Genomic DNA, 25684 nt, shown 5'->3' on the forward strand with positions numbered 1-25684 from the left:
TCCGAGGATCTGCCCTGGCGCCTCCGTATTGATGCAATCACAAAGAAGGCTCACCAGCGGCTATACTTTGTGAGGAGTTTGAGGAGATTCGATATGCCACAAAGACTCTCAAAAACTTCTACAGGTGTATTGTGGAGAGCATTCTGGCTGATTGCATCACTGACAGGTATGGAGGTGCCAACGCTCAGGACAAGAAAAAGCACCAGAGGGTTGTTCACTTGGCCTGTGACCATCACAGGCACCAGTCTTCACTCCACTGAGGACATTTCCAAGAGGTAATGTCTTAAGAAAGCAGTCTCTATCGTCAAGGCCGCCCACCACTCTGCCCTCTTTTTGGGGGGGAAGAGAGCAGGAGGCTGAAGACAAGCACTCAGCAGCACAAGGATAGTTTCTTCCCCGCTGCGTCAGATGATCACTGAATGATCAGTGAACCACAGGCACTGCCTTACTTTGACATGGTGGTGGAGCCTGAACCAGAAGGGCCACTTAAGAGACTCTTCAGCAACAAAGGGTTACGGGTAGAGAAGGTTTAGTACTCCTTTTAAGGAATAGATGGGTCAGCTCAACATGGAGGGACAAAGGGCCTGTACTGTGCCGAAGTATTCTCAGTGGAAGCCCTCCAACTTACTGTAACCACGCCCGGTTTTGTGATTGTCGATTTAAGGCGGGTGCGCTGGGCGGAAGTGGCGTCAGATTTCCCTGCGTGCTATTGGTTGGCGTGCGCGTCGATCAGGAGGGCGGGAGTGGGTGGAAGGTGTCACTTCCGGTGTGTGCTGTCGGTGGTCGGGGCCGGAGGACGGGATGGCGTTACCGGACCTCAGCTCTCTGAGTGTGCAGCAACTCAATGAGCTGCTGGAGGACGAGGAGAAGATGAGTAAGATGGCGGAGCAGGTGGAGGAGGTGAGTCTGTCTGTGTCTGTCGGGGGAAGGGCGAACGCTAACAAAGGAGCCGGGGTGGGCCCAGCCGGGGAAAGTTGGGCAGGGGGAACGGTCCGGGAGGAGGTGGGGGGGGGGGGGAGGAGGAGGTGGGGCGGGAGGAGGTGGGGCGGGAGGAGGTGGGGGGGGAGGAGTGGGGGGAGGAGGGGGCAGGAGGGGGGGGGGGTGGTGGGGAGTCGACGCCAATCCCTGCAAGTTTCCAAATGTACTTTGTGTCTGGCCAGTGAATAGTAGGTTTGTTGTGTGTTACTGCGGGATCCCTGACTAGTTGTCGTGGGCAACCTCTGGAGCATTCGGGCACCTTAAGAACCAGGAAACTGAAATCGTGAAAACCTGCCTGGGTGGAGTCGGGATCAAACTCGCAAAGGAGGACGCCGAGTTTTCACCCTGTCACCGTTTTATCATTGCCCCAGAGTTGGCAGTTGAATTTTTTTAATGTTGACTGCTGCATTATCTTTGATTAAACATTGGACAAGGATTTTTGAGGTGTCATTGTAAGTCTGTCATTCAGATTGAGGAGATCGCTTCCTTGGCCATTCCTCCCCCTCGATTTGTGCACTTTCCAATAGAGATTGCTTAAAGCTGTCAAAACCACTAATGCCTCAAGGCTGCAATTAACAAAAAAAAATGTGATGGATACTGCTTTCAGTGTTGCCTTGATTTGCAATCTTGATATCAAGTGTGAGCAATGGGACACTGGAGGGACTTGGTCGGTCTGATAGCATCCACTGGTCAGAAATGGCCTGTTGATGTTTTGGGTTTGGACTAAATCGAGACTTGTTCATGCTTCTCTGCTCCAGGCTGCATGAGGAATTTCGTATGTGGGTTTACATTGGGCTTCACCTTTGCAATGGATGAGGCTGAGGACTACAAGTCTGAATGGGAGGGCTGAACCAGAAGTTCAGTTTGTACCCAATGTCAGAAAGCCAGCACTCAAAAGCAGTCACCCAGGTCTCACTGATGTAGAAGAGACCACTGAATGCAGGAGATTCGATTGAACGAGGTGCATGCCAAACTGTCTCACTTGGGGTGTCTGTTAATGATTCTTGATGGACGTGAAGGGGATAAATTGTGCAACTTCTGCAATTGTGGTAGGAAGTGCTGAAGGGAATGTAAGGATGGGTGGGGAAGGAAAGAGTAGACCAGGAAGTTGCAGAGAATGTGAAAAGCCAAAAAGGTTGGGAGGGGAAGATGTAGCTGGCAGTGGAATCATGTTGAAGTTGGTGGAAGTATCAAAGAACAATAGGAAGGATGAAAAGTGAAGATCAAGGTAATGCTCCCTTCTGTGGGGAGGGGACTGGATGAGAGCAGAAATCTGCAATGGGGGAGATATAGGTGAGGGCTTTATAAATGACAAGTGGGGTGGGGAAAGGGTGAGTGAGCCACATTTTTTTTAAAGAAAGAAGGCATTTTGGTTATCCTGAAATGGAAATGCTCATCCTGGGAGCAGATGTGATTAGAGGCTGAACTGCAAGAAAAGAATAATGTCCTTCCAAGAGAGAAGAGTTATAATCCAGGTAGCTGACAGTTTGTAATAAATGTCTGCAGATAATTTGTCTCTTGAGGTAGAGTCGGGTCCAGAAATGGAAGAGGGATTTTGGAAATAATCCAGATAAATTTGAGTGGAATTTGGCAGCGAAATTAATAAAATTAAGTTCACCAGAGGTACAAATGGAAGTATCGATGCAGTTTTCAGGGTAGGGAGGTTGAGTTGGGGAGTGGTAACAGAGTAGGATTTGAACAAGGATTGTCAATGTAACTAACCTTGGATTTGGGAAAAAAAGATGGAGTCAGAAGAGAAGTTGCTAAGGGTAGGAATGAGTTCCACCAAGTGGAGGAGAGTTGAAGGGGGGAATGAACGATCTGCCTGGCGAGCATTGGATGTGTGTTTCATGTTGAAGATAAGGCAGTGGGTGCTGGGAAGGAGGAAGTTTTCAAGAAGGTGGAGAGCATCCACGTAGGTGCGAAGGGGCTGGACAAGAGAGGACAAAATAATGTGGAAGTATGAGGAGGTGAGTTTGGCAGGGCAGATGTAGGCAGCAACAATGGCTCTGCCAGGGCAGTTCTGCTTGTGTAATTTTGTATCAAAGCAGTTGTTATATGTTTTAACTTGTTCCTGCCCTTTTTGATTTATTTTGATCTGTGATTTGTTTCCCCCACCCCTTGCCTTTTAAAGAAAAAGCAGTGCTGCTAGTGTTTGTGGTAGCTCTTGTTATTTTTACTATGCATACCACATTTTATTTTGTAGAAGTTCAATTGTTTTGGTTTTTGACAAAGTTTGGGTTTATTCTACCTTGTGGGGGGAAGGGTAATGATATTCGCCAGTGGTCTTGAAAACTGGAGGACTGAACAAGGATTACAGTTGTGCTTTGTTTTTCAAGTTCAGTATTTGAGGTAGAAAAAGCCAGCTCTTTGGGCTGGGATATTTTATGAACGATTCAGTATTCATATAATGTTGTAAATATAAAGCTCCAGTGAATTTGATTTTGTATTGGCAGTAGTATTTTTGCTGTTTATTCCCTGATGAATGGTGGGAGACAGATGTGCAAGTCGAGTGGGTGGGGATTTGCAGGAAATGTATACTTCTGAAGCAGGAGGTCAGAAATGGAATGTCCTCCAGTCCTGCTTTAAATTCTCTTTCAGTGGAAGATGTGAAATGTGCTTTTATTTTTCCAGACATTAGATTTGTGCATGTATATTTAAAAAAAAATAGGAAGTGTGCCAGAGAAACTGCAGGTCATGCAGCATATCCATAGGAAGTAAGAGGTGATCAGCATTTCACACCCAAAATGTTCTTCCAAAATGACTAACATTTCCAAAAAAAAGTAAAATTTGTTTTGCAGTCGAGTTTTAACAAATGTGGGGTTGCAAATGTAATAATGGCATCTTGTGGAAATGAATGATGTTTTAATCAATTTATGAACCAAATCTATGAGCTCTTGATAGAAAGAGTGCTGTTAAATAGAAATCTGAAAGCTAATTTGCAAATCTTTGCAACAAACTGCTAATAATAAGTGGAATATTTAAAATGTTTATAGAAATTGAACAATTGGGTATACTGCAAAACATTAAATCTTTATCAATACACTTGATAGATCTCAAGTCTGTTAATGTTAATTAATGACTTTCTTAGAAGTTATTTTTTTAAAATCTGGATAATCTGCTTTCTACAAATGCTGATTGATCCATTTACACTATACAGGTACTCACAACTTGCAGCCTGCGACTTGCGTCCATCCACACATGAGATTGAATTTTTTTAAAATAGGAGAATTATAAAATTTACACAGTTTGTGTTGCATTTGACAAACAATAACAAGGATATGGGGCATGTGAGAGCCAAAATGTGCGTACTTTGTTAGTATCCCGGGGTCCATAGGCTGGGTGTGGCCATCTTGATAACTGTGCGCTTGCAGGGTGGATTTGCGTATTGGAGTTCGGTTGGCTCATGCACAAGAGTTTGGGGTCCAAATTCAATATCAGGGTTCTTAACTCTTGCGTATGCACTAACTGAACTCTGATACGCCAACCAAAAACTCGAGAATATGCACAGAAATCCAGCCTATGGACCCCGGGACGCTAACTAACACAGTCAGTACGCACATTTTGGCTCATGCGTGCCCTGTTATAGTGTGTCAAATACAACATTTGATTAAAAAGTTTGCTTTAAGTCTTCGGTACTCCATGCGTGTGGACAAAATTCTCACTTGCGTCCATTTCGAGATGTGACCATAATTGGGACCGAAGGATCAGTTGTAAGTCGAGGAGTACCTGTATTCTGTTTCTTAATTTGGTGCGAACCTGATTTGGAAAGCACATTTTAACTCAATAAAATGCCTCTAAATACTTGTGTAAATATTATTAAACCAACTGATCATCCTATTGATACGTACAAGGCATGTGGCCAAAAGCTTATCCAAAGTAGGTTTTCAATAGCATTTTACGGGAGGGGAAAGATCTATTTAGTTATGTAATGTTTAGTTGTAATTATGTTCATTGGAAGTGGTTTGTTTTAAATAATGAAGATTCTCTGATCCTTTGCATATTAAATAATCATCCAGTAGAATTGTTATTTAACGTGTCACCTTGTTCATGCAACACCTTTATGAATACTGCTATATGTGCTTTATTAATTTGCGTTTCAAAGCTGAAAGCAAAGTCCAGCTGGCCCACTATCTTATATAGTGATTACGGTGAAAATGACTCTAGAAAAATGCTCCGCTTAAAATTGAGAAATTTTTGCTATAAATTTCCTTGGCAAGAATAGGGTTCTCAATACTTTCAGCAAAACACGAAAATCTCAAGATGCAGTGATTGACGTAAAAATGCAGCAAATATAGATACATAACCAATGTTTTGGGTTTGAGCCCTCCATCAGAGTATCGGCAAATGACTCAATAAAATGGTGGGGAGGAACATCGGCCTATAGGCAAAAGGGATGGAGGGCACACCAGCAAACAGAAGGAGGGGGGTAGCTCTGTGAATGGAGAGAGTGAAGGGGATGAAGAGTAGAAGGAAAGGAGACAGCAATAGGGAAGAGAGAGAGAGAATGAGGTGTCGACTCACAGAAACTGGAGAAGTCGATGTTAATGTCATCTGGTTGGAGATTGTTCAGACAGAATATTAGGTGTTTCTCCTCCAATTTATGGGTTGCCTTGGTTTGACAATGCATGAGACCATGGACATGTCAGCACGGGAGTGAGGTGCAGAATGGAAACAGTTGGCCACTGGGAGATCTTCGTCATTGATGCGGACAGAGCAAAGCTGCTCAGCAAAGTAATCTCCCAGTTTGCGGCCAGCCTCTCTGAGAGTCACAAGTGAGGTATTGCTTCACTTGCGAGGACTGTTTGGGATCCCGATTGGCAGTGAGGGAGGAGATATGGTTGCAAGTGTGGTCAGCTTGATATCTACACTGCTTTTATGTTGGAGTCATTTATTTTACTTGCAATTTATATCCCATCAATCCTACTTTGCTAATTTGAACAGCTACGTAAAAGACGAGAACTTTCCTGTGTATTTACATTACATTTATCTTCCTTCTTAACCAACAGAGTTTACTTTTAAGCCTGGCACATCACCACAATTGATAATGTATGACAAATTTTTGTTTTCGTGTAGGCTCTGGTTGTTTTTCTCTTTGTTCCTTTTTAGGGAAGGACAGTGAGAATCAATCAAACCTGCTGCAACATATTGTTTTGTATATTATTGAATGTTTTAATCAAATTAACTTATAAAGATTTATAATCTGTCTTAAATATGCACAGGTATATGTTCCTGGAATTGAAAATTAAAGTTGCATAGCACTCAAGTGTATTAAAAACATTGAAAGATCTATGAAAATTGTTTTCTATTTTATCAGAAATGTAGGTTTTGTTGACCTCACCAAAGCCTTCGACACCGTGAGCAGGAAAGGGCTTTGGCAAATACTAGAGCGCATCGGATGTCCCCCAAAGTTCCTCAACATGATTATCCAACTGCACGAAAACCAACAAGGTCGGGTCAGATACAGCAATGAGCTCTCTGAACCCTTCTCCATTAACAATGGCGTGAAGCAAGGCTGTGTTCTCGCACCAACCCTCTTTTCAGTCTTCTTCAGCATGATGCTGAACCAAGCTGTGTTCTCGCACCAACCCTCTTTTCAATCTTCTTCAGCATGATGCTGAACTAAGCCATGAAAGACCCCAACAATGAAGACGCTGTTTACATCCGGTACCGCACGGATGGCAGTCTCTTCAATCTGAGGTGCCTGCAAGCTCACACCAAGACACAAGAGAAACTTGTCCGTGAACTACTCTTTGCAGATGATGCCGCTTTAGTTGCCCATTCAGAGGCAGCTCTTCAGCGCTTGACGTCCTGTTTTGCGGAAACTGCCAAAATGTTTGGCCTGGAAGTCAGCCTGAAGAAAACGGAGGTCCTCCATCAGCCAGCTCCCCACCATGACTACCAGCCCCCCCCACATCTCCATCGGGCACACAAAACTCAAAACGGTCAACCAGTTTACCTATCTCGGCTGCACCATTTCATCAGATGCAAGGATCGACAATGAGATAGATAACAGACTCGCCAAGGCAAATAGCGCCTTTGGAAGACTACACAAAAGAGTCTGGAAAAACAACCAACTGAAAAACCTCACAAAGATAAATGTATACAGAGCCATTGTCATACCCACACTCCTGTTCGGCTCCGAATCATGGGTCCTCTACCGGCATCACCTACGGCTCCTAGAACGCTTCCACCAGCGTTGTCTCCGCTCCATCCTCAACATCCATTGGAGCGCTTTCATCCCTAACGTCGTATTACTCGAGATGGCAGAGGTCGACAGCATCGAGTCCACGCTGCTGAAGATCCAGCTGCGCTGGGTGGGTCACGTCTCCAGAATGGAGGACCATCGCCTTCCCAAGATCGTGTTATATGGCGAGCTCTCCACTGGCCACCATGACAGAGATGCACCAAAGAAAAGGTACAAGGACTGCCTAAAGAAATCTCTTGGTGCCTGCCACATTGACCACCGCCAGTGGGCTGATATCACCTCAAACCGTGCGGCAATCTTGGCGCCTCACAGTTCGGCGGGCAGCAACCTCCTTTGAAGAAGACTGCAGAGCCCACCTCACTGACAAAAGGCAAAGGAGGAAAAACCCAACACCCAACCCCAACCAACCAATTTTCCCCTGCAGCCGCTGCAACCGTGTCTGCCTGTCCCGCATCGGACTTGTCAGCCGCAAACGAGCCTGCAGCTGACGTGGACTTTTACCCCCTCCATAAATCTTCGTCCGCGAAGCCAAGCCAAAGAAAGAAAAGGTTTTTGGTGAAAGCTCGATGGCATATAAGCAGATAGAACTAACCTTTTGAAAAAAAGTTTGAACAAATGTGTAAAATCTTAAAACTATGAAGGTGTTGATAGATGAGATAAAGGCTTTTCTTTGTGTGGTGGGTGGGTGAAATTCAAAACCGAGATGATGAAAGGACAATCAGAAATGGGAAATTTAAAAGGATCTCGTTCATTTGGAGGGCAGAAATGTGAGATGTGGTTGAAGCCTGGGAACTGCTCAAGAAGTAACTGCCTATGGTGGTGAATGTAGCACAGGACATTACTCTAACCTCCCTCCTGTCTATGGATTCCATCTACTGTATGTCTGCTAATCTAACAAAAGACCCATCATCTCCTAGGCTTACTCTTCATCCTTCCATTATGGAGAAGACTCGAAAGTGCAAATTTGCACACCATTAGGCTTAAAGACCTTTTCTTTCCTGCAGCTATCACAATTTTTGAATGAATCCCATAAGTGTTCTCAAGCTGCCCCTGCTGTGTACTAATTAATGTTTTGTTTAATTATAATTCTATTCTCTCATTATGTTCATGTTTGTCTACTTTCTATGGCTCTATGAGCGTTAAAGTTGACATGTTGGAATGTGAATGGAAGAATCTTGCCTGATGTACCAGCTAAAATGTTACAATAAACTTGGGGTGGAGAAACAACCAATCGATTTGGGAGATGAAAGAACAACTATGCTGATTGAAAGGGTTGAGATGAGGCTTGCGTGACAAACACTAGTTCCGGTTGTATGGAACAAATATAGTTATTTCTTCTGGGGATGCATATGTAAATTTGTTATTTAATAGCCTCAAGCTAATTTTCATAAAATTGGTATGTTAAGGAAGTTGACGTGGTTTCTTGGAATTGTATTTGTATTTCCAATCTGGCATATCCACATGACATGCGGCTCAGTTTGGCAATGCAAGAGTCCATGGACAGGCATGTTGGCATGGGAATGGAGTGGGGAATTGAAATGGGTGGAGATCCCTGCTCTTGCAGGGGACAGAGCGAAGGTACTCGAAGAAATGATCTCCCCGTCTGCATCCAATCTCTCTGATGTAGAGGAAGCCACAATGGGAGCACCGGCTGCAGCAGATGACCCTTGTAGATTCACAGTGAAGTGTTGCTTCACTGTTTGGGGCCCCAAATGGTGGTGAGGGAGGAGCTGTGGGCTTAAGGGTAGCATTTCTTGCAGTTACAGGGATAGGTACCAAGGGGGGGGGGGGGGGGGGGGGGTAATTGGTGGGATGGGAGGAATGGATGAGCCATTTGTGTTTTTACTAAAGTCACAGAGTCTGCAGACTTTCATGTTCCACTGCATGCTGCTATAAGTTTGGTTACTGTGATTTATGTAAATTCATTCCAAGTGGCTGATTGGATTTACATTGGACATGATGGATCAAATTGCTCAGAAAACTTTAAACCCAATAAAATTGCATAAAAAGTTTTAATCAAACCAGTCAAGTAGAAAGGTTTGGATTCTTTGTTGAGACAAAGTACACCAGATTTGATTACAACTAGAATCTGTTAATATTCCAGATTGTCCATTATCTAGTTCTACACGATCTGTATCATGACCTGCCAAGGCAACAATAAGTTCAAACTTTTGGGAGAGCTGATCTTTGCATCACTAACTTTTAAGGTTGATAATGGCCATCATTATTTTAAGTTGTTCAGTGGTCCATCACTGTCATACTATCTCCTGGCAGCCTTTCAAGTGGTATTTTTGTCTGAATTTAAATATTTTTTTTTTAATTAAAATTTTATTACAAAAATTTAAACATATACAGCAAAGTCACACAGGCCTTTTTGGTGCATGAGCCCGTCCCATCCAATAAACCAGCAACCCTGGTGTCTTTACAACTTTGCTGAGGGTCCGTTTCCACTTTCCTTAAACATTACCAGGCTAGGAATGCTAAATAAGAACATTGAAAAAGGGAAATTAGAAGGAATATGTAAACAGACCAGAAAGTTAAAATTTGCCTTTAAAAAGGATTCTTGTTACACAAGAAAGATGTGAATAATTTGGATTGTTGGCTTTTTATGTTTTTATATTACTAATGTGTATAACATTTTGATTGTGACTGTAACTCCTTTTACAAGCCAGTGCAGCCTGTAGAGATTTGAATATGGTCATTTCAGCTATTAATAGCCAAGTAAGTGACTTCAGAATTGATAGGTATCACATAGTCATTGGTAAATGTATTCATGAAAATAGAATATTCCTGTTTTCATTGTATCCAAGTTTTGAGCAGGTATATCACTGAATTTTCTTTGGTGGGGATGAAGGAGAGGAAAATGTGGAGCAGTTCTACATTGACAGGTTAAAACTAATTGGGTATGCCTTTCTTAAACCAGCATTGCAATACTATTTGCATTTTATCCAAAAAAAGAAATTGATTTGCACATTTTAAAATGTGAATTTGCAGAACAGGAGGCAATTTAATGCATTTCATGTCACCCAATTGCAGTTTTGAGCTTTTGGATTGTAATGTAATTTCAGGGACTTCAAATTCATGTCTGCATTGTTATAACTGTGGAAGCTTTCTGAATTTTACCAGGACAGAATTTCTTCTCTCCCTGGATTTTTAATTAACAGGCAGATATTTCAATTATTGATTTTTTTTTCCTCTACTGAGAACACCTATCCTTCATGTTTTGTCCAAGATGTCTCGGTTAAACCTTCCTTTATCTGACAATTTTCCTTGTAAATTTTTGAAAGCATCCTTGTAAATTTTCCCTGTGGCCTCTGCCCTGTTATAGCCATGCTGCAAAAAGATGACTAAGATTGATGGTTATACAGTGCTGCAAATTTGCTGACTAAGGGGCCTGCCATTTAGATTACCCCTATTTCACTTCAGTGAGTCATTGTCCCTTGTTATCGTGCAGACACTCCTCATTGTTGAGGCTGCTATTCCTCCATCGTTTCAAGTATTGTGTTGCAGATCACTGTTGCTTTTTGGATAAAATATCCTCAACTCTCATTCTTTTCCATATTAACACTAATCCAAGTCCCCTAGTTATTGGCTTAGTTGCTTCCACTTAGTATGAATGACTAATTTTTGCATTTCAATTAATTTTCCCCTTGATTTCTTTAGAAGAGATACAAATCCAAGCCCCATCAGCCTTTCCATTTAAAACTTTACTATCATCATAAATAAAGGTGGTGCTGTGAAGATTTAAATACAGGTTATTGAAATGTACTCTTAATTCAACTCCAACTCAATCTTTATAAATTTGGTAGCCAATGTCATAAAAGACCCCAGCACCCTAGCCATACTTTCTTCTTGCTGCTACCTTCAGACAGAATGTACAGAAACACCTCTAGGTTTGCATTTTTTTAAGCATCAAGCCCTTGAGCCATAACCATTTACTGTAAGACCACAAAGATCTACCTGTACTACTGACGAGAGATTTTTTGCACTGCTAGCCAATTGTGAATTTTTTTTGTATTACTCCTTGTGGCATCTTAACGACACCAGTGTTAGTGTTTTATGTAACTGGGAAGCTCCTGCAAGGCAGACCTTCTTTAATCTAAACTTTGTTCTTGTGTATATGAAAATAAACTCTCATTCAAGCATACAGTGAAGGACAGAGTTCTGAGCTTTGTAGAACCCCACAAATCGCAACCCTCTTGTCACTAAAACTGTTGTCCATTATTCATCATTTTTAATTCTAGTTCTTCTTTTAAATTTTGATCTTGTGGCCTTTTTTCGTAATGTGCCTGCCAAGCATCTTGCTAAAATCCATACAGATTTGAATCCGCATTTGTGTAACTCTGATTACCATATTATAGGAATAGCATAATTAAGCTAGTGTGTGCAGAAATGATTAACAGATGTTCCTGGAGTGGAGAGCTTGAGTTCCCGGGGCAGATTGGATAGGCTAAGTCTGTTTTTCCTGGAGTGAAGGAGCTTGAAAGGTAACACAGTGAAGGTTTATAAAATTTGAGGCATAGATAGGGTGTTTCCTACACTACACTTGATCTTGGCCAAAAGGCCGAGAAATGATGGGCGTTTCCCATGGAAGGGATATCCATCACAGGCAAACATGGGTTTAAGGCGGGAGGGAGGGGATTTTTGAGGGGTAACTTTTGTAAGCAGAGTAGTTTTGTATCTGGAATAAGCTGTCTGTCAGAGAAAGAGATAAAGCCAGAAATAACATTTAAGAGGTGTCTAGAAGGCTATGTGAATGAGCTGGGCTTGGGAATATGGAATTAAAGCAGGCACGTGGAGTTGGTATAATGGGCATTATGGCTGGCACAGGTACAGTGGGTGAAAGAGCCGGTCTCTTTAAAACATAATCGAAACAGGTCATTTGAACTTGGAGTACCTTTCAGTAAATCTCAGGGCATAAATAAACATTTGTGGTAAATAATTGAGTTGGGCAGATGGACATGTAAGAATCTATTTTCACATGGTAAAAGAAGATACAAAATTGAAAATGACAATATGACAATAGAAATTAAAAGCCACTTGGTGATTTAGTTACAAATCAGTGCATGGCATTTATTGCCTCAAAATTCCATCTGATTTTTATTTGAATACAGACTGATTAGATTGAATATTCTTTTGTTGTGTAATAAAACAGAAAATGTAATATTACACAAAACTTCCTTCAGCCTGCTGTAGGGCAGACAAAGTGTTGCCATTAGTATTTCTTCAAAGTCAACTTGAGTACCAATGGGCATTTCAGCATTAAAAGCACAAGTCTTGCATTAACAGTGCAGTTCTAATAGGAAGCTGTGTGCAGCTGCTGGGAACTTCATAATTGCCGTCTAACTCAGCTGACTTTGTGCTGGTGACGATTTGGACTTTGACAAATGTAATCTGTTTTCCTGTTCGTGCAGCTTTCCTCATCTTGGCACTTATAAACTGCATCATGTGGGCAATGCCCTAGGACTTTTACCACATTTATAATCATTAGGTATTTTGTGATCAGTTTAACTGCAGATAAGGAAAGTTTTTTTTAAATTTGCGTGGTGTCACATTTGTACGTGTAAGCTATTTGTTGTTCCTGGCTTTGATCAGCATTTAAAAACAGAATTGGTGGTGTACCATATCTTTAAAATAAGAGCTAATCTAGTGGATAAAGCCTTTTATTTTCTTATGGCTGTATGAAGTGTCTGGTCTAGCTAAGTTTCAGGTCACTGATGTCACCCAGGACGCTAATGATGGAAAGTTGGGAGTGTACCCAGAGATTGTCATATATCTTGGCAAGAATGCCTGTGCCCATCCAAAATTTGGTGCCAGCCTCCAGATGCTTATGAGGAAAGCTTTGCAAGGTGATCTTGACTGGGAGAGACTTTGTCAAATCTGATCTCTGAGGTGAACTATCCAGTTTCATTTTTTCCATCTCCACTTGGTTGCTACAGCTGAGGCCATTTGAGTTAAACACATGGATAGATTTGGAGCCCACATCAGTCAGACTGGTTATGGATGACCCGTTTCCTCTAGGGAGATATTAACTTTCATTCCAGATTTTCATGAGAATTCATCTTTGTAATTTTGTGATCATCATTTCTTTTTTTTTTAAACTTTATTTATTCGTTCAAAAAAACAAATAATATATGACATATACAACAATTAACCATAAACATGAACGTTATTTTTTGTATATAAAAAAGAAAGAAAAGAATTCCCCCCCTTCAGCCAACTCTCCTAAGGAGAGCCATAAAGAAAGAAAAAATATTAAAGAAAAATTAAGTATACATATTAAGATCTAATCAATGTAAATATTCTGAATATAACAACCACTTATTAATAAAAACATTATAATTATAATGTGAAACATATGTAATTTTTTCCATTATTAAACAATATTTCATCTCATTGTGCCATCTATTAATATCAGTCATATTTGTATCTTTCCACGTACTAGCAATGCATTTTTTTGCTACGGATAAAGCTAAATATACAAAAGCAAGTTGAAATTTATCTAATCCCAAACCTTTCAGAGGTTGCAAACTACCCAATAAAAATACTGTTAGATCTAAAACTATTTTAATCTTATACAGATATTCTAAAAATGATTGAATTTTCTTCCAAAAAGATTATATATGTATACATGATCAAACAGCATGAAAAAAAGTTCCAACCGTATCACCACATCTAAAACACAAATCTGATTCATGAAAACCATACTTTTTAATTTTTCAGGTGTTAAGTATAATTGATGTAAAAAAAATTATAGTTAATCATTGCATAACGAGCATTTATCATCTAAATCACAAATCTGATTCATGAAAACCATACTTTTTAAATTTTTCAGGTGTTAAGTATAATTGATGTAAAAAAATTATAGTTAATCATTGCATAACGAGCATTTATCAATCTAGTTACACTGTCACAACAGATATCTAACCAATCATCTTCGGAAAAAATAAAACCAGTATCCGCTTCCCATTTACTTTTAGATCTATTCCAACCCTTTTTATCCATACCATCCTGTAATATTTGATACATAGATGAAATCTAACCCTTCTCTGGTACCTTCATAAGAAAAGTCTCAAATTTAGTCATTTCAGGTAAAATCAAATCTCTACCAAACATACATCTTACCAAAGATTGAATTTGATAATAAAGAAACAAAGAGTTCTTATCAATACCAAAACCTTCCCTCATCTGATTTAAAAAAAAATTTACCCTCTTTAAAACAATCTCCCAAATTTTTCACACCTTTAAATCTCCAATGTAATAAACTTCGATTATGTATTGAAAAAGGAATAAGTTGATTATTATACAACGGAGTCAAAGCCGATAATTTACCCCTAGAGCCTGTCATTTTATTTTTCTTTATCCATAACTTCATTAAATATTTTAGTATAGGCACATTATATTGTTGTAACAAATTTATATTCCATCTAAACAAAAATTGACGTATTTCAAATTCAGAAATATTTGCCATCTCAATTTTTGCCCAACTAGGAGGCCGTACCAAATCCATCAATGAACTAATAAATTTAAGTTGAGCTGCTTCATAATAATTTTGAAAATGTGGTAAACGTAATCCCCCTAACTCATATTTCCAAGTTAATTTCTTCAAAGCTACTCTTGAAAATTTACCTCTCCATAAAAACTCCCTAACCATTTTATTCAAGTCTCGAAAAAAATATATTATCAAGTAAATACAGAATAGATTGAAACAAATATTGTATACAAGGAAAGATATTAATCTTAATTATATTTATCCTACCCATTAAATTAATAGGTAAATCTTTCCATTTGATCAAATCAGTTTTAATTTTTTTCATTAATGGAACATAATTTAATTTATATAAAGATTGATAATTAACATTCAAAATTTATACCCAAATATTTAATTCGATCAGTCCATTTCAAATTAATAATATTCTTATAAACTGAATAATCTCCTTCACTTACCGGTAATGTTTCACTTTTTTCCCAATTAACTTTATATCCAGAAAGACATCCATATTGTATTAAACACACCTTCAAGTGTAAAAGTGACTGAGCTGGGTTTATTAAATACACCAATACATCATCAGCAAATAAATTAATTTTATACTCCTCATCTAAAACTCTCATACCTTGTATCTGTGTATTTTGTCTTATCAACTGTGCTAAAGGTTCAATCACTAACGCAAACAAAGCTGGTGATAAAGGACAACCTTGATGAGTTGATCGAGTTAACTTAAAGGGTTCCAAAATCAAACCAGTCGTCAATACTCTAGCTACCGGTTTACTATATAGAGCCCTAATCCAACCAATAAAAAAAGGACCAAACTTGAATTGCTCCAAAACTTTAAACAAAAAGTTCCATTCAACTCTATCAAATGCCTTTTCTGCATCTAGAGATATCATCATAGGGTGATCTGAAGATTGTCGAAATCTATTAATCAAACTAATCATGTCCAAAATGTTATCTGAAGCATATCTATTCTTTATAAAACCTGTTTGATCCATATGAATCAACTTAGGTAAAAATTTAGCCAATCTATTTGCTAATATTTTAGCTATTATTTTATAATCTACATTTAACAATGAAATTGGTCTATATGAAGATACCTTCAAAGGATCTCTATCTTTTTTTGGAATTACTGTAATTAAAGCTCTAGAACAAGAGTCAGGTAATTCATAATGTTCTCCAACTTGACGTAATACATCCCCAAACACTGTAGATAAATCCTCATTTTAAAAAAAAATTATAAAATTCAACCGAAAATTCGTCATCACCAAGCGATTTATTGTTCGGCATTTCCAGCATAGCCATTTTAATTTCTGAATCAGTAAATGGTTCTTCTAACTCGTGTATATCTGCATCCTCTAATATCGGTAAAAAAAGATCAATCGATCCAGTTTCTTGTTTTCCTTCAGTGATCATCATTTCTGATGCTTAATTCAAATTGATTGGTTTAAATTCCACAACTGGTTTGGTGGGATTTTGATTTCCGGTCTGGTAATTTTACCACTGTCACCAGTACAAACATTCCTTAAGTATTCTTCAAATGTTGTTGCTTCACTTTTTATATTCACTACAGTGTGTGATCTTTGTATAAAGAGTGCCTTTAATTTTTATTGCCTAAATATCTGTAAAATTTCATTCTTGATCTCTAGTGACATTTTGTTTCCAAGGTCTGCAGAGGAGATTTACCAGGATGTTGCCTGGATTGGTAAATAAGTGTTATGAGGTTAGTTCACCTCAGAGATTAGATTTGACAAAGTCTCTCCCAGTCAAGATCACCTTGCAAAGCTTTCCCCATAAGCATCTGGAGTTATGGAGTGTAGAAGGATGAAATGAAACTTGATAGAAGTCTCGAAGCTTGAGAGACAGCCAGTGTCTTTTTTCCAGGGCAGAAATAGGAAACACCAGAGTACGTGTACAAAGTGAAGAGAGAGAAGTTTAGGGAGACAGCAAGGATAAGCTTTTATTTAAACATAGTTGTGGGTGCCTGGAATGTCTTGCCAAGGAAGGTGGTGGTGGCTGAAGGAGCATTTAAGAGACTCTTAGACAGGCACGTGGGGGACGTGGCAAGATGGCGTAGAGATCAGACGTGTAATCCCTGCCCTCTCTGGTCAGACTTTTAAATGCCTGTATTTTAACCCTTTATTTTTTAATTTTAAAACTTTAATTTTCAGTTTGATATTTTGGTGAACCATTATGGCTGCTAATGTTAAAAAAAACTAAGTCTCAGTTACAAAAGAAAATACAGTTTCAAAGTGCAGAAGAATTGGGGCCTAAACAACCTGGAACAGCCTCGGATCCGTTTTCAGTGATCCCCAAGCTTCAACGATTGCTGGTGGGGACAAAAGCTAAGGTCACAGTTACTCACCAGTCTCAAGATGGCGCTGGTTTGACCCGTTCTGCAGAGGAAGGAGCACGCTCCCAAGAGGTCGGGCACGAGCCCGGAGGCTTGTTCCAAAGAACTCTCCCGTTGGAAGAGACGGGAGCGCGGAGGAAGAGGATTCTGATGGGAAACACGCAGTCTGCTGCGATTATGCGCTTGGGTGGTGCAGTAAATTACGGAGAACTCCGTAATTTTATTAAAAAATGGTCTGCGGGGGGATAGCAGCGACGACCCCCTGAGGAAGTCAGAGGGTCGTCGTTGGGTGTCCAAACTCGCAGCAAAACGACTAGAATGCTGCCTTTTGAAGAGCAACAAGAAGAGGACTTACCTTACTCTACTACTGCACAGGAAATGGAAGAAGAGCTGGAAGAAAGTGAGTTACAAATTATGGAACCGGATCCTGCATTTCAAACTACACTTCTTACTTGATGTTTACTTGATGTTTGAGGGTATTGCTTCTTATTTGGATGTTATTACTGGTCAATTGAACCAGGTGGTTCAAATGAAACTGATATAATTTCAGACTTGACTGTGGTTAAGGCAGAAGTTAAAGATAATCGGGAAAACTTCAAAAAAATTTGAAGCTTCTTTTTCTGAATGTAAACAACAGGAACAATCCAATACAGAAACAATAGTAAAGATTGAAAAATCAATTAAAGATTTAGGAGCCCGGGAAAAAGAGTTAACAAAAAAAAATGGACTATTTGGAAAATCAAAGCAGAAGAAATAATGTGAAAATTGTGGGTTTGCCAGAAGGTATAGAAGGTCAAGGTCCCATCAATTTTTTTTTAATTGGATTCTCCAGATGTTGGGGTAGGAGTCCTTTCCTGATGGATTGGTATTGGAAAGAGCACATAGAGCTTTAAGAAGACCACCCTTATCTGGTCAGCCGCCAAAAGCTGTGATAGTTCATTGTTTGAATTATTTGGATAGAGCGACAATTCTTCGACTTGCAGTTCAAAATGCAAGACAAAGGCAAGCTCCAAAGATGATTCAAAATAGTAGAGTTTTCTTCTACCCTGATTTGAGTCAAGATATCATCAGATGCTGATGTGAATTTAATCCAGTTAAAGATATTTTTATGGCGTAAAGGTTACAAATTTGCTTTTCGTTATCCTACTGCACACATGTCAAACTCTGGCCCGCGATATAATTATATTTGGCCTGCAAGATCATTTCAAAAATGTATTAGAGGTGGCCCGCCCTGCAGCGAGAGCCGATGCTATTTTTTGGTAATGTCACCCCCACCATCCTCCCCCTTCATTGTACATCCTGCCCCACCCCCTAACTATCCCCTCCCCCCTAAAACCACCCCCCTTAAAAGATGGCCAGAATATTCTCAAAAAGGAATCCAGAATGGTAAAGTTCCACAAACCTTCTGCTGGGAATCCTAACAACACCCGGGCATCAGATCCACGGGACGCGGAGGGAGCAAGAGTGTTGTAGGTTGACCGTGCAAACTTTGAGAACGGGGAAAACAAAATTGTAACACGAGAAGTCTGTCGATGTCATCAGCCGGCAAGCCAGTTGGAAGGCTCCCCACACAACCAGTCACTTCTCCCACCTGTCGAGCGGTGTGGTGGATTGGCGAGCGCCTGTGATTTCCTGTCGGCGCGACGGACATGGCAGGCTGCGCACGGCCCCCGTTGTTCCGCAAAGGCTGATCGGCAGCGCGCTGGGCCTGAGTGGGTGGGTAAGCAGGGGTGGGCAGAGGGTGTAGGTGAGGAGTAATGGGCAGGGGAAGTTATGGTGGTGCGAGGGGCAGTTAGAGGGAGGGATGAGTAGAAGAAGGGGTGGATAGGGAAGAGGTAAAAGGGGAGGGGCAGGGTGAGTAGGGGAGGGGTGATTAGAGGGTGAGAGACAGGTAGAGGGAGGAACAGGTTGAGGGGAGAGGCAGTAGAGGGGCGTGTATAGGATGGGGTGGGTAGAGGCAGAGCGAGTGGAGTGAGGGGTGAGTAGAGGTTGGGTAAAGGACTAGTCAGGTAGAGGGATGGTGGGTCGAGGGTGAATAGAGGCCTAGAGCCTGAGGAGTGAGCAGGAAATGCTGAGTCCTGATGCAGGCCAAAATGGACACAGCCTGTGAATGCTGACTACATCTCCACAGGGACCAAATAGGTTTCCCTCAGGTCAAGCAAAGGGTGAACTTGAGCTACCTACTCCTGACCTGTAACATTATCCTCCTAAAGTTATATCCTAAAGTTTAACATTACATATGTTGAAAGAAGAGAAAACATGCAGATGGTGTTGAAAATTTTCAATAAATATTTAGTTCGGCCCTCGACTTAGTCCAAGTTTTTAATTTTGGCCCTCCGTGAATTTGAGTTTGACACCCCTGTCCTACTGTGTTGAAAGTGTTTTATGGAAACTATCAGTTTCAGTTCTTTGAGAGTGAGCATGAGGCAATGGTTTTTGCTAATTCATTACCGGATGTCAGAGGACAAAGAAAGAGTCCACCATTATCTCCTAAAAGAAAATCTGATGGACTTGGAAATGGACAAAGTGGCAGAAATGGAAAGAACGGGAACGGAAAGAGTTCACCTACTCTTGAAATGAGTTCACCATCTGGACTGGAATCTCAAGGCTGATTTTTTTTGTAATATATTAATATTTTTGACTGGCTGGCTGTGGAGGAGGGGATTGCACTAACTTCTTTGTTAGTCATCAGTCACTAGTGGGTAATCCACATCCAGTTTTTTTAGGGAGTTACTACCTTTTGGTAGTTTTTTTGTTTTTTTTTCTCTCTTAATGAATATTATTTTTATTTGGAGGGCCTATATATTTTAATTTGAGGGTTCTATATATTTTAAAAAATCTTTTTCTTTGTTATTATTAATTTTGTGATTATTTTTGGTATCTAGCAATTGTATTAAATATGTCGAATTTGAAATTTGCTACCTTTGATGTTCAGGGATTAAATAACCCGATCAAGCGTAAGCGAGTTTCGGCTTACATTAAAAAGATGAAGATTGATATTGCATTTTTGCAGGAGACGCATTTGAATGAAAAAGAAAGTATGAAATTGAAGAGGGACATGTTGGACATGTTTTTTCTTCTTCATTTAATTCCAAAGCTAAGGGAGTAGCAATTTTGATACATAAAAATTTATCTTTTGAATTACAATCAATGGAAATGAATGCAGGATGTATTTTTAAGTTGAACTGTAAGATTTTTAATGAATTTTGGAGTTTACTTAACATTTATGCACCGAATGTGGATGATGAAGCATTTATTTCAGATGCATTTTTGCTTTTGGGACAAGCTAATGAAAATGTTCTGGTTGGAGGAGATTTTAATTGTGTTTTGGAACCTTTATTAGATAAAGCTCCAAAAAATGTTAAAAATTTTAAAATGGCAATTCAAATTCGAGCTTTGATGAAAGATTTTAATTTAGTGGACATTTGGCGACGTTTTAACCCAACAGAGAAGGATTTTTCTTTTTATTCATTTAGACATGAAGCTTTTTCTAGAATTGATTTTTTAGTTTCGGCACATTTACAGGGGAAAATACTGCAAGCAGAATATAAAAGGGTAATTTCAGATCATTCTTTGTTGTATTTTTCTTAAGAGAGTTCTGTAAAAGTTTGTGTAGCTTCTCGGAGATTCAATACGATGTTAAAAAAAGTGGAATTTATTGAATTAAAAAAAACATTAATCTCTTTTTGGAAGAAAATGTTAACTCCGTTCAGAGTAAATTTATATTGTGGGATGCTATGAAAGATTACTTGAGAGGTCAATTAATTAGTTATACCTCTAAGGTTAAAAAGAATTATTTGACCAAGAGTCTTGAATTAGAGAAACAGATTTATGAATTAGAAAAGCAATTTCAGAGAGATGTGACAGAAAATCAGAAGATAGAGTTGTCTAGATTGAAATTGAAATGCAATACGTTGCAATCTTATCAATTTGAATGCTTGATTAATAGATCTAAACAACGGTATTATGAATAGGGTGAGAAAGCACATAAGGTACTTGCATGACAGTTAAAGAAAGAACAGGTATCAAGGGTTATTAATGCGGTCAGACGAAATTTGAATATTACTTGCAAACCTCGTGAGATTAATGATCAGTTTTATTCATTTTATAAGAAAATATATACTTCTGAGGAGAAACAGGAGAGCGGATTGATTGACTCCTTTTTATCAGTGTTGAAATTATCGGTACTAGGAGAAGAAGGCATATTGGAGCTGGAGGCTCCTTTTACTGATTTAGAAATTAAATCGGCTATGTTGGAAATTACGAATGGAAAATCACCTGGTGATGATGGGTTTTTGGTTGAATTTTATAAGGTATTTTATGATTATTTATCTACAGTGTTTGGAGATGTGATACGACAGATTAAGGAAAATTATGATTTACCCGAATCATGCTCTAATGCCTTAATTATTGTAATTCCTAAGATGGAAAGGTCCTTCATATAGGTCCTGTTAAAGGTCTCTTCATATAGACCAATTTCTTTGTTGAATGTAGACTATAAAATAATAGCTAAAGTATTAGTGAATCGATTGGCTAAATTTTTACCTAAGTTGATACATGTTGATCAAACAGGTTTCATAAAGAATAGGTATGCTTCAGATAATATTCTTTGAGTGATTAGTTTGATTAATAAACATCGACAAAGCCCTGATGGTGATATCTCTTGATGCAGAAAAGGCTTTTGATAGAGTTGAGTGGAACTTTTTATTTAAAGTCTTAGAGAAATTTAAGTTTGGTCCTTCTTTTATTGGTTGGATTAAAGCTTTATATAATAAACCAATAGCCAGGGTATTGACAAATGGTCAGATTTCGGAATCTTTTAAATTAACTCCTTCAACTCGACAAGGTTGTCCTTTGTCTCCAGCTTTGTTTGCATTAGTAATTGAATCTTTAGCACAGTTGATATGACAAAATACACAGATACAAGGTATGAGAGTTTTAGATGAGGAGTATAAAATTAATTTATTTGCTGATGATGTATTGGTGTATTTAACAAACCCAGTTCAGTCACTTTTACACTTGAAGGAATGTTTAATACAATATGGATCTTTGTCTGGATATAAAGTTAATTGGGGAAAAAAGTGAAGTTTTACCAATAGGTGAAGGAGATTATTCAGTTTATAAGAATATTATTAATTTGAAGTGGACTGATCAAATTAAATATTTGGGTGTAAATGTGGATGTTGATTATCAATCTTTATATAAATTAAATTGTGTACCATGAATGAAAAAAGATCAAAGCTGATTTGATTAAATGGAAGGATCTTCCTATAAATTTAATTGGAAGAATAAATACAATCAAAATGAATATTTTTCCACATATACAATATTTGTTTCAGTCAATTCCGTGTTTACTTAATAAGAATTTTTTTCGAGATTTAAATAAAATGGTTAGGGAATTTTTATGGAAGAGTAAATTTCCGAGAGTAGCTTTGAATAAGCTAACCTGGAAATATGAGTTAGGGGGATTACGCTTACCACATTTTCAAAATTATTGAGGCAGCTCAATTTAAATTTATTAGTTCATTAATGGATTTGGAACGGCCCCCTAGATGGGCTAAAATTGAGATGGTGAATATTTCTGAATTTGAAATACATCAATTTTTGTTTTGGTGGAATTTAAATTTATTACAACAATATAATGTGCCTATATTAAAACATTGAATGAAGTTATGGATGAAGAAAAATAGAACGATAGGTTTTAAGGGTAAATTACTGACTTTAACACAGTTAGTTATATATTAACCAACTTATTCCTTTTTCAATGTATAATCAATATTTATTACATTGAAAATCTAAAGGTATAAAAAAAACTTGGGATTATTTTAAAGAAGGTCAATTTTTATCCTTTAATCAAATAAGGGAAAATTTTGGGATTAATGAGAATTCTTTATTCGTTTATTATCAACTTTGATCCCTAGTAAAACAAATATTTGGTAGAGATATGATTTTACCTGAATTGACTAAATTTGAATCTTGTGACTGCACCAAAAAAGGGATATATTTCATTGATATACCAAATATTACAGGAAAGTATGGGGGGGAAAAAAAGGGATGATTAAATGGGAAAAGTATATTAATTTTACTTTTTCTGAGGATGATTGGTTAGATATCTGTCGTGATAGTGTTATGCAATGGTTAATTACAATTTTTTACATCAATTGTATTTAACACCTGAAAAGTTTTTAAAAAGAATGGTTTTAGTGAATCAGATTCTTGTTTTAGATGTGGTAATTCGGTTGGAACTTTTTTTCATGCTGTTTGGTTATGTGTACATATACAGTTTTTTTGGAAAGCAATTCAATTGTTTTTGGAACATTTGTATAAGATCAAAATACCTCTGGATCCGACAATATTTTTGTTGGGTGAGTTGAATCCTTTGAAAGATTTGGGATTAGACAAATTTCAGATTGCTTTTGTGTATTTAGCTTTATCTGTTGCAAAATAATATATAGCAAGTACATGGAAAAATGCTAATGTGATTGATATTAATAGATGGCATAATGAGATGAAAACTTGTTTAGTAATGGAAAAAAATCATGTTTTACATGATAATTATTTTTTTTTTAAAGTGGTCTTTCTATTTGGAATATTTACATTTAGATTTACCTTGATTAGATTTTAGAAAATATTTCAGTTTTTTTTTCTTTTTTTATAATTTTTTTATCATTCATAATATGTACTTTTTTTATTGTATGTAATAACTTTGTTGAACGAATAAATAAAGTTATGGAAAAAAAAGAGGCACATGAGGGTTACGGATAGGGAGGGTTGAGTTTTATATAAGGAGCAAATGGGTCAACATGACATTGAGGGCCGAAGAGCCTTTACTGTGCTATAGTGTTCTATAATATCCATAAAATGGAAAACCTTTGCTGTGGGCAGTTCCTCAATGCCCAAACAACATACTAGTAGGGCAGGAACAGTAGGGCCCAAGGGGCAGCAAAACTGATGTTTTAGAGATTTTTTAAATTCGCCTGCAATTTGTAATACTAAGTTAAAGATTGTTTTTTTTTCCCCCAGGTACAGAATATACAACCAAATAAAGACATGAGACTTGCTAGTAACCGTAGTCTAGCAGAACAGAACCTGCAGTTTCACCCCAAAATGGATGATTTGAAACTTCAATTAACTAGGAAATACCAACAACTACAGACACTATTTGAAGCATATCAGATAAGGAAATCCACATTAGGTAACCTGCTGAGACCACTTTAACTGTCCAGTGCTCTTTTGATATCTGTTTTAAAATGCTTAAATTGTAAATGCTCAATTTTGAGCCTTATGATATGCAGTACCTAAGTTTCAGTGTAAGAGACTGAATGTGCTCAATGTTTATCTCTTCTTTCTCTTTTCTAGTCCTGTCATAATGTGCAAATATGCATTAAGTACCACATTGTAAATGCACTTAAGAGTTGAATGCTAATTGTTTCTAGTTCCCAAACAGAGGATTTACTATGAGCTTCAATATTATACAAAGATGAAAATGAACTATCTTTTACTTGGGAATTTGCAGTTCGTGACTTGGAATTAATTGGAATAATAATGACAGCAATGCTTTAAGTTAGATCAAATATTTTAATGTCCCATTTAAAGCAGTGGCTGAGGTCTATATAGATAATGGATATATTTACAGAACATAAAATACATTAAATATTCTCTTCCAAAATGGTACCGTTCAAAATGCTGTGCCAGGAAATACTCTGTAATGTCTGAATTGACACTTGCTGTATTTGGCCTGATTTAGAAAACAAATTTCTTCATAGAAACTCATTTCGTGATGTAAATTTAGTGGTGTGACTCATTCAAAATCGTCAGGCAAATGTCTACTTCATCAGAAACAAAGGAATTGTAACAATGTAAAGCAAAGCAGTTGGCAAGTCTCTGAAATTTTTATAAAGATTAATTAACATGGTAAGTTCTCTGGTGAGCAGAGTATTGAATGTAGTCTTGATACTCCTTAATATGTTACTTTTTTGATCAGTGGCTGAAACTGGAGATTTGTATATGCAAAGGACAAAAAATGAATTTGATGCAGTGGCTTTTACAATAGTCCTAAGTTAACTCTTCAGCTTGGATTTTTGTGCACCATTTTTTTTTGGAGTGGAACTTAATCGTTTTCTGCCTTAATCGTTTTACTACATATGAGCAATGGTGCACTGCACTTAGCTGTGATTAAGTGTCATTCATCAATTTGGGAAACACATTGGAGACTATGCTATAAATATCTCAGTGATGGAAAGGATGGTGAGATGGGCAAATTTAATTGTATAGAAGCAAGCACATGTGGGCTACTGCATGCAACTTGTGTTCTATTGGAACCTCTTATACTGTATAAAACTAATTCTGCTTTAATGAAATAACTTGTTCAGGTGTATATGGTGAAGACCCTTTTTTTTCAAAGGCTGCTGGTATTTGATGGGGTTCAGCATTATTTGTCATTGCAGCAAATGGTTATGCCCAGTCAATCTTTTTGGTTCTGTAATTTTAATATCTAAATGGGTATCATGAAAATTATACACTGCTAATAAATGTGTGCTGTGCAGTGAAGTACTACTTTAACGGTAGTTACTCTGGTGTTTCGTAACATTCCCACTCGTGGTATACATCTTGGGGTTTATTTACTTGCCAGAAGATGACCATTTGAGTGATT

The 25684-nt window shown here is 38.2% G+C and overlaps 1 protein-coding gene across 1 annotated transcript in view; it reads left to right on the forward strand.

Annotated features, from left to right (window-relative positions):
• The first annotated feature begins 752 nt into the window (after positions 1-752).
• The window catches only part of LOC138761315 (vacuolar protein sorting-associated protein 37B-like), a 38177-nt gene continuing 13245 nt past the window's right edge, over positions 753-25684 (forward strand). Inside the window, exons 1-2 of the mRNA XM_069933219.1 lie at positions 753-900; positions 24055-24226. Coding sequence (XP_069789320.1) covers positions 802-900; positions 24055-24226 — 271 coding nt within the window. The 5' untranslated portion in view covers positions 753-801. The remainder of the gene's footprint in view (positions 901-24054; positions 24227-25684) is intronic.

Source organism: Narcine bancroftii, chromosome 4 (genome assembly GCF_036971445.1).
Source record: "Narcine bancroftii isolate sNarBan1 chromosome 4, sNarBan1.hap1, whole genome shotgun sequence".
NCBI classification, from domain to species: Eukaryota; Metazoa; Chordata; class Chondrichthyes; order Torpediniformes; family Narcinidae; genus Narcine; species Narcine bancroftii.